This window comes from Nerophis ophidion, linkage group LG10 (genome assembly GCF_033978795.1).
Source record: "Nerophis ophidion isolate RoL-2023_Sa linkage group LG10, RoL_Noph_v1.0, whole genome shotgun sequence".
In the NCBI taxonomy this organism is placed as follows: Eukaryota; Metazoa; Chordata; class Actinopteri; order Syngnathiformes; family Syngnathidae; genus Nerophis; species Nerophis ophidion.
Window position 1 is genome coordinate 73,426,185 of NC_084620.1, and position 8,228 is coordinate 73,434,412.

Consider the following 8,228-nt stretch of genomic DNA (forward strand, 5'->3'; position numbering starts at 1 on the left):
ACTATTATGTTAGAAACTGGCTGGCCTGGGAACGCTTTGGGATCCCCCGGGAAGAGCTGTACGAAGCGGCTGGGGAAAAGAAAGGCTGGGCATCTCTTCTTAGGCTGCTGCCCCCGCAATCCGACCTCAGATAAGCAGAAGAAGATGGACGGATGGTTGGATGGATGGAAGGATGTGTAACACAACTTGATGTTTCTTGAAAACAGCGTCCAGTAGTTGATGTTGTTGCTCCTTCTCCTCTTTTGTTGGACAAAGTTCCTCCTTGTACTCTGCTATCATTTTTTTTTCAAACATCACACATTTTTCTTCAACAGCAGCAGTTAGTCGCTGATTCAGCAACACTCACATCATTTGTAATGTAGACATGTTCACACAATAAAAACACTTTACACTTACATTGGATCTCTGCTTTGATGTGTCGATCACTTCCGCCTCTCTTTGTTAGCAGCTAACAAGCTAAGCTAACCAGCAGGCTAGGCTAGCACGTCAAAGTGCACTCAGACTAATGTATCCGCATACAAACAATTAATAAGGACGTTTACTCTGTTAAACGACACACATGTGCACATGTACGTTGTAATTAAGACATGTAACCATAATAACCAATACAACGTCTTGTTTTGTTCTACCTCCTGTGTGACGTCATCGAGGTGTTCTCAACCGCAGAACAAATGTTGGCCAAATACGTGTTTCACTGGGACAATAGTGAGTGGTGCACACTTCCTTCAAACACGTGTTTCACTGGGACAATAGTGAGTGGTGCACACTTCCTTCAAACACGTGTTTCACTGGGACAATAGTGAGTGGTGCACACTTCCTTCAAACACGTGTTTCACTGGGACAATAGTGAATGGTGCACACTTCCTTCGCCCGGCCACAGAAGACAAAAAAGAGTTGCTGGTGTAACAATAGGAAGAATATATTCCACTCCTCTCTTGTACACGCGGCTTATGAGGTAATATACATGATATATTTTCATATTATTTATCTTATTTACCTCATATGTTGTTCGAAGCTAACGTGCGAGCTTTAGCCCGCTAGCAGGCCTTTGTAGCAAATGCGAGCGTTTTTCTTGAGTGTATTTTATAAGTTCTCTATGAGAATTATATTGACTTATTTAATACTTTAACTGTTTTTTGTTGTATATTACAGTCACGCTTAACATCATTAAATATTTGTTACTAGAAAGAAACGAACGTCTTGTAATTTAAGTCTGGAATAAGTCACATGGTATAATAATAATAATACATTTTATTTGGTATAGCGCTTTTCAGTGTACTCAAAGATGCTTTACAGGATGAAAAAATAATTACAAATATTATTATTATAATGACAGTAGAATATTATTGCAGTGGTCTATTTTGTGTTGGTGTCAACTTTATTAACAATAAATATAAATTATGTTTGCATGCACTTCTATTCCTTTGATAACATCCATCCATTTTCTACCGCTTGTCCCTATTTGGGGTTGCGAGGGGGGACAGGGGGTATTGGAGCCTATCTCAGCTGCATTTGGTGGACATATCATGGAAATTAAATCAACTGGTGTTTGTTATTACGAAAACACTATTTGCACAATTGTAAGCGATTAATGCTTATTCAGTCAGACTAAAATAAATATTTAATTAAATAAATGTTAAATATGAAAAATGGCTTTAATATACTGCACACAAATTGAATATGCATCAATATTTTGTTTGTAATCAAATCATGAGGTACCCAAATATTCTAATATATATATATATATATATATATGTATATATATATATATATATTAGGGCTGGGTAACGATTAAAAATTGTAATCGAAGTTAATCGCACTATTTCTCCGAGTAATCGCGATTAACTGCATTGTATACACAAAGCCCAATAATGAATTCAAAAGTAGTGTGTAGTGCACCTTTATTGGAATATTCTCTCACATGAACAAAAGCGCCAAAACATTTGTTGTGCAAACACAATTTAAATCAGTCCTTGTTAAACAGTAGCAGTTAAATAGCATATTTTATGAAAATCAACTCAAAAAATGTAAATACAAACATTTAAGCTAATTGCCACTGCCAGGGTATTAAAGTTATCCTGTTTGTTATGGAAAATAAATATAATCTACATACAAATCTCTGAGCCACAATCATAACATCTGAACAGGCAATTTCTGAGGTAACAGCAGAAACATTTTTTTTTATCAGGGTCTTATGTTTAAAAAACCTATATTATAGGTAGTGGGCTCTTTTAGGGAATTTTTGATCAAATTATCCGTAGTAGCAATATTAATAATGTTGTGTTTATTCTGCGTAGTGCACTTAAAATAATTAAGACCATATCTAGGAATTGATATGATGGGAATTTTCCGATTGTTTGCTTGGTGCTTTGATAAACTGAACGCATCATATACATGGTACTATATTGTGATGTTATGAGCCAGGGAAAAAAAGAACTACCCTACCCAGCATGCAACAGGAGTGACGAGCATGCGTGGTAGCCCAGTATAGGTTGTGTGTCGCCATGACAGCATCTTGTATGTTGTGATATGCACGCTCTGAAAGCAAACGTTAAGAACTCAGCCAACACTCCTCGTCTGCATTATTGATAAATAGACAGACAACACATATACTCCGCTGCTTCACAGGCCGCTGGATGTAGCCGGCAAAGTATTCCCATGCTAGCTAGCCGGTCTAGCAAGCACGCGTCATTCAGTCCAAAACGGCCCGATCTATCCACATTCAGAATTGTCTGGCGGTCGTAAGTGATCCCCGAGTGACCACGCTGTAAACCAGCCATGAAATTTGCAGAATTGTCCGGTATTTTTGCCAAATGTTCCATCTTTACCAAGAGCCCCTCGACGCCGGGCGACGCCATCTTGTTACGAAAAGGCGTTAACAAAATAAAAGCATGTAAACAACATACGCAAATGTGAGATAAAATAATTGTCGGTGTTAATAGAGTGATGAATTAACTCGTAATTAATTTGCCCACCCCTAATATATATATATATATATATATATATTCTCACGCCAGCACATTTCTTAAGGTGTGAGTGAGGTTCAAGCAACATACTATCACACGGCCACACTCGCTGGCACTTGTTACACGTGCTTCGCTGCACTTCTGTTTCTTGTCTGTTGGGCTAAAAATGTTGCTTTTGCAGAAGGAAAAACAAGGAGAGGATATTGCGCGTAAAAGTAAAGCCAACCGACCACAGCTCTGTAGTCCTGGTCACCGTTGATGTGAGGTGGGACTATTTTGGAGGTGCACGTCAAGGTTGGCTGGTAGGTTGGTAGTGGGAGGAGCCAGTTGGCGTCACTTGATGCTGCAGCACAATGACACTTTTATACGTGCAGACTGACTTCATGCAGTCATGACGGTATTAAAATCCCAGCAGGAGGTTTTCTATAAGTTGTTACTTTTTAATCAATAATTAATGTAAATGCAGAAAATAGGATCAATGACACAATTCATAATAATCAATAACTGATGATTATTCCATGTGTAGAAGAACATCACCACAGAGTGGAGTCAGTTCACTTGGAAAATATTATATTTGATAGACTAAACAACATTTGACACATCATAGCTGAAGTTTGTTTGTGTTGTCTTGCGGACGTCCAACAGATGAACGCTCGTCAAGAAGAACGTCCCCTTCAGCAGCAGGAGGATCCACAGCCCCCCCACATTAAAGAGGAAGAGGAGGAAGTGTGGATCAGTCAGGAGGGAGAGTGTCCTGTAGGGCAGGAGGAGGCTGATGTCAGCAAGTTTCCACTGACTGTTGTCTCTGTGAAGACTGAAGAGCATGAAGACAAACCACCTGAGTCCTCACAGCTTCATCACAGTCCAAGTAAGCACAACATCCACATATCATCTAATACAATGTTTGTGACACATGTTCATCCGGGGGACACATTTATCACTAAAGATGGAGATATATTTGCTTTTTAACACCACCATTTAAATATGAATGCTCATCAATCATCAACAGTGTAATTGCTGGGGTGTAACCATGTGACCTAGAGGCCGTCCTCCTTACCTCACGTGGTCAAATGAAGGCAAACATTCAATATGGCTTCTGTTTATTTACCTTTGGCAGCACATATGTCAGCATATTTCAAAGGTTTAGTGGTGAAGATAAGAGCTGTATACCAAGTACCATTTTTTTTTTTTTAGTACTGGTTCCTAAAGGCCTACTGAAAGCCACTACTAGCGACCACACAGTCTGATAGTTTATATATCAATGATGAAATATTAACATTGCAACACATGCCAATACGGCCGCTTTAGTTTACTAAATTGCAATTTTAAATTTCCCGGGAGTTTCGTCTTAAAAACGTTGTGTTACGATGACGTCTACGCAAGACGTCGCAGGTTTATAGGAAGTATGAGCGCTGCACACACACACAGCTAAAAGTCGTCTGCTTTAACGGCATAATTACACAGTATTTTGGAGATCTGTGTTGCTGAATCTTTTGCAATTTGTTCAATTAATATTGGAGAAGTCACAGTAGAAAGATGGAGTTGGGAAGCTTTACCCTTTAGCCACACAAACACACGGTGATTCCTTGTTTAAAATTCCCGGAGGTGAAACTTTACTATGGATCAGAGCGCGGTCAAGCGAACATGAATCACGACAGAATGTCAACCAGCAGGTTTCGGTGAGATAATTGTGGTTAAAACGTCGCTTCTTACCGGAGAAAAGCTGAGCTTGTGCCATCCATAAAGCTGCCGTCAACTCCTCTGAGACACTGGCGTCAAGACACCCGTGGAGACACACCTCCGACTATCAGGTACTATTTAACTCACTAAAACAATAGCAACACAATAGAAAGATAAGGGATTTCCCAGAATTATCCTAGTAAATGTGTCTAAAAACATCTGAATCCGTCCCAATGCAATCGCGTTTTTTTTTTTTTCTAGTCCGTCGCTTTCAATATCTTCAACCACAAATCTTTCATCCTCACTCAAATTAAAGGGGAAATTGTCGTTTTCTCCTGTCCGAATAGCACTTTTTGTTGGAGGCTCCCATTAAAATCAATGTGAATATGTGAGGAGCCCCCACACTTGTGACGTCATCGTCTGCGACTTCCGGTAGAGTCAGGGCTTTTCTCTTAGCACCGAAAGTTGCAAACTTTATCGTGGATGTTCTCTACTAAATCCTTTCAGCAAAAATATGGCAATATCGCGAAATGATCAAGTATGACACATAGAATGGACCTGCTATCCCCGTTTAAATAAGAACATCTCATTTCAGTAGGCCTTTAATTATGTGGTCCATGAGGACCGTGAAGATTCTGGACTAACGACACAACTATTTGTATTTTTAATTCCAGCTGACTGAGGTAACTATGACACGTTGTCACATTGAGTTCAGCTGCCGCTGCTACACATTACAATCAGCTTTGAATGATGACAAATAAGGAAGCAACCAAAGTTTGATGTGTGTGTTATTGAGAAGAAGATGACATAACTGCATTTCACCTTGCACTGCACACATAGTTGACTTCTTTAAGACTTCAACCTCTTCTGCAAATAGGAATGCTATTTAAAATGCCTCTTTTCCACTTTTTTATTTCCACAAATGACATGTAGTACCGACAAGAGTACCGATAAATACTGGTATCGATAAGGAATATTGATTAGGGTATCATATCCATAAATCTATAAATGTACATCCCTACTGAAGATACAAGCCAGATATTGGTCTCAAGATGGCGGCGCCCTGCTCGGCTGCGGCTGCAGAGGCTCTTGGTAGTAATAGAACATTTTGGCAAATCTACCAGTAATTTCTGTGAATTTCATGGCTGGCTTCCAGCGTGGACACTCCGTAGTAACGTACGACCGCCAGACAATTTTGGATGTGGATGGATCGGGCAGTATTAGACCGAAAGATGCGTATACGTTGGACCTCCTCGCTATCCTGGGAATACTACGCCGGCTACATCCAGCGGCCTGTGAGGCAGCGGAGCCTAGTACCAGAGGGGACCGCAGACAGAGGAGACATAAGCGGTGGGATCAGAAACAGAAACGGAGATGCCGAGCGGGGCTAACAACAAAGCTAAAGGCTAATCCTCACAGAACGCCGCTTCCTTCCATCCTGCTCTCAAATGTCCGCTCACTGGAGAACAAACTGGACTACCTGACGCTGGATTCATATGCAAGACACTGCTGCTGGAATTGTAATTTTCCTGAAGGAACTCTCCTGAAGGAATCAATAAAGTACTATCTATCTATCTATCTAGATGAGAGACTGCTGCGCCATATTTCTCACAGAAACGTGGCTGAAACCATTCGTCCCGGGCGAGGCAGTTAGCATCGAGGAGCTAACTATGTTTGGGTCGGATAGGAGCAGCACTCTCACTGGTAAATCCCGAGGCGGTGGTGTTTGTATATACATCAATAACAACTGGTGCAACAACGGGAAGAACGTCTCATGTCACTGCTCTCCCGATGTAGAAATATTAACTATAAAATGCAGGCCATTTTATTTACCTCGGGAATTCAGTGCTATGATCTTCACAACAGTGTACATTCCCCCCAGTGCTCACACCAAAGAAGCTTTGAATGCTTTGTGCTGCTCCATCAATGAACTGCAAACTACACATCCAGAGGAAGTTTTCATCGTTGCAGGGGATTTTAATCAAGCTTACATGAAAACAGTTTTCCCTCATTTCCATCAATATGTGAATTTTGCAACCATGGGTGGAAGCAAGCTGGACTTGGTTTATAGTAATATTAAACAGGCGTATAAAGCTGCACCACGCCCCCACCTGGGCTCCTCAGACCATCTATATGTGATGCTAATTCCTGCATACAAGCCCCTGCTGATCAGAAAGCAAGCTACAGTGAAGCAGGTGAGGACCTGGCCAGAGGGAGCAATGGAAGCATTACAAGACTGCTTCGGAACCACAGACTGGGACATGTTCAAGGCAGCCGTCACCGATAATCATAACACATGTGTGGAGGAGTATGCAAAGTCTGTGTCCGCATACATTCAGAAGTGCATGGAGGATGTCAGTGTGATCAGATTAGGGGCGGCATGGCGTAGTGGGTAGAGCGGCCGTGCCAGAAACCTGGGGGTTGCAGGTTCGCTTCCCACCTATTAACATCCAAATCGCTGCCGTTGTGTCCTTGGGCAGGACACTTCACCCTTGCCCGCGGTGCCGCTCACACTGGTGAATGAATGATGAATGAATGATTGGTGGTGGTAGGAGGGGCCATAGGCGCAAATTGGCAGCCACGCTTCCGTTGATCTACCCCAGGGCAGCTACAGATGTAGCTTACCACCACCAGGTGTGAATGAATGATGGCTTCCCACTTCTCTGTGAGCGCTTTGAGTATCTAACAATAGAAAAGCGCGATATAAATCGAATCCATTATTATTATTATTATTATTATTATCAAGAACATCCCCACACGGGCCAAGGAGAAACTCTGGATGGATGAACAGTGAGGTACTGCGTGCAATGCTGAAGGCTCGGAACAAGGCGTTTAAGTCTAGCGACATGGTAGCAGTAAAAACAGCCAGAGCTAACCTGAACCGTGCCATTAAGGTTGCAAAGGTGCTCACAGTCAGAAAGTGCAGGACTTCTTCCAGAACCCCACGAACACTCGACGAATGTGGCAGGGCATACAGGTCATCACGGACTATAAAGCTGCCCCCCATCCCTGTGACAACAGTATCAGCTTCCTAAATGACCTAAACAACTACTTTGAAAGGTTTGAGGCACTTAACACCCCTCCGGCGAGAACATCCATCACTCCGGCGAGAAAAAACACCCCTCGCTCTGATGAGCAGCCGCTCAACTTGGACACAGCAGATGTCCTGAAAACCCTGAGGAAAGTGAACTCCCGGACCTGATGACATCAAGGGCCAGGTGCTTCAGGGATGTGCAGACCAGTTGGCGGGGGTTCTCACAGACATCTTCAACATCTCGCAGGGAGGTGGTGAAACATCTGGTTGACTGGTGCAGAACCAACAACCTGGTCCTGAACGTCGACAAGACCAAGGAGATCATCGTTGACTTCAGGAAGCACCGGTCCAGCCACACTTCACTCTTCATCAACGGCACAGCGGTGGAGATGGTAAGCAGCACCAAGTTCCTGGGGGTGCAGATTACTGACAATATAACCTTGTCCCTACACACCGGAGGTCTTGTAAAAAGAGCTCAGCAGCGCATGCACTTTTTGCGTCGGATGTAAAGAGCACAGCTCCCTCCCCCCATTCTCAGCACATTCTAC

General features: G+C 42.4%; 1 protein-coding gene across 2 annotated transcripts in view; it reads left to right on the forward strand.

The window, feature by feature from the left end:
- Positions 1 to 837: 837 nt before the first annotated feature.
- LOC133561269 (zinc finger protein 239-like) overlaps positions 838 to 8,228 on the forward strand; it is a 14,600-nt gene continuing 7,209 nt past the window's right edge. For both annotated transcript variants that reach the window (XM_061914628.1, XM_061914630.1), the window contains exons 1-2: positions 838 to 955; positions 3,612 to 3,834. In XM_061914628.1, the coding sequence (XP_061770612.1) occupies positions 851 to 955; positions 3,612 to 3,834 (328 nt within the window). In that variant the 5' untranslated portion in view covers positions 838 to 850. The remainder of the gene's footprint in view (positions 956 to 3,611; positions 3,835 to 8,228) is intronic.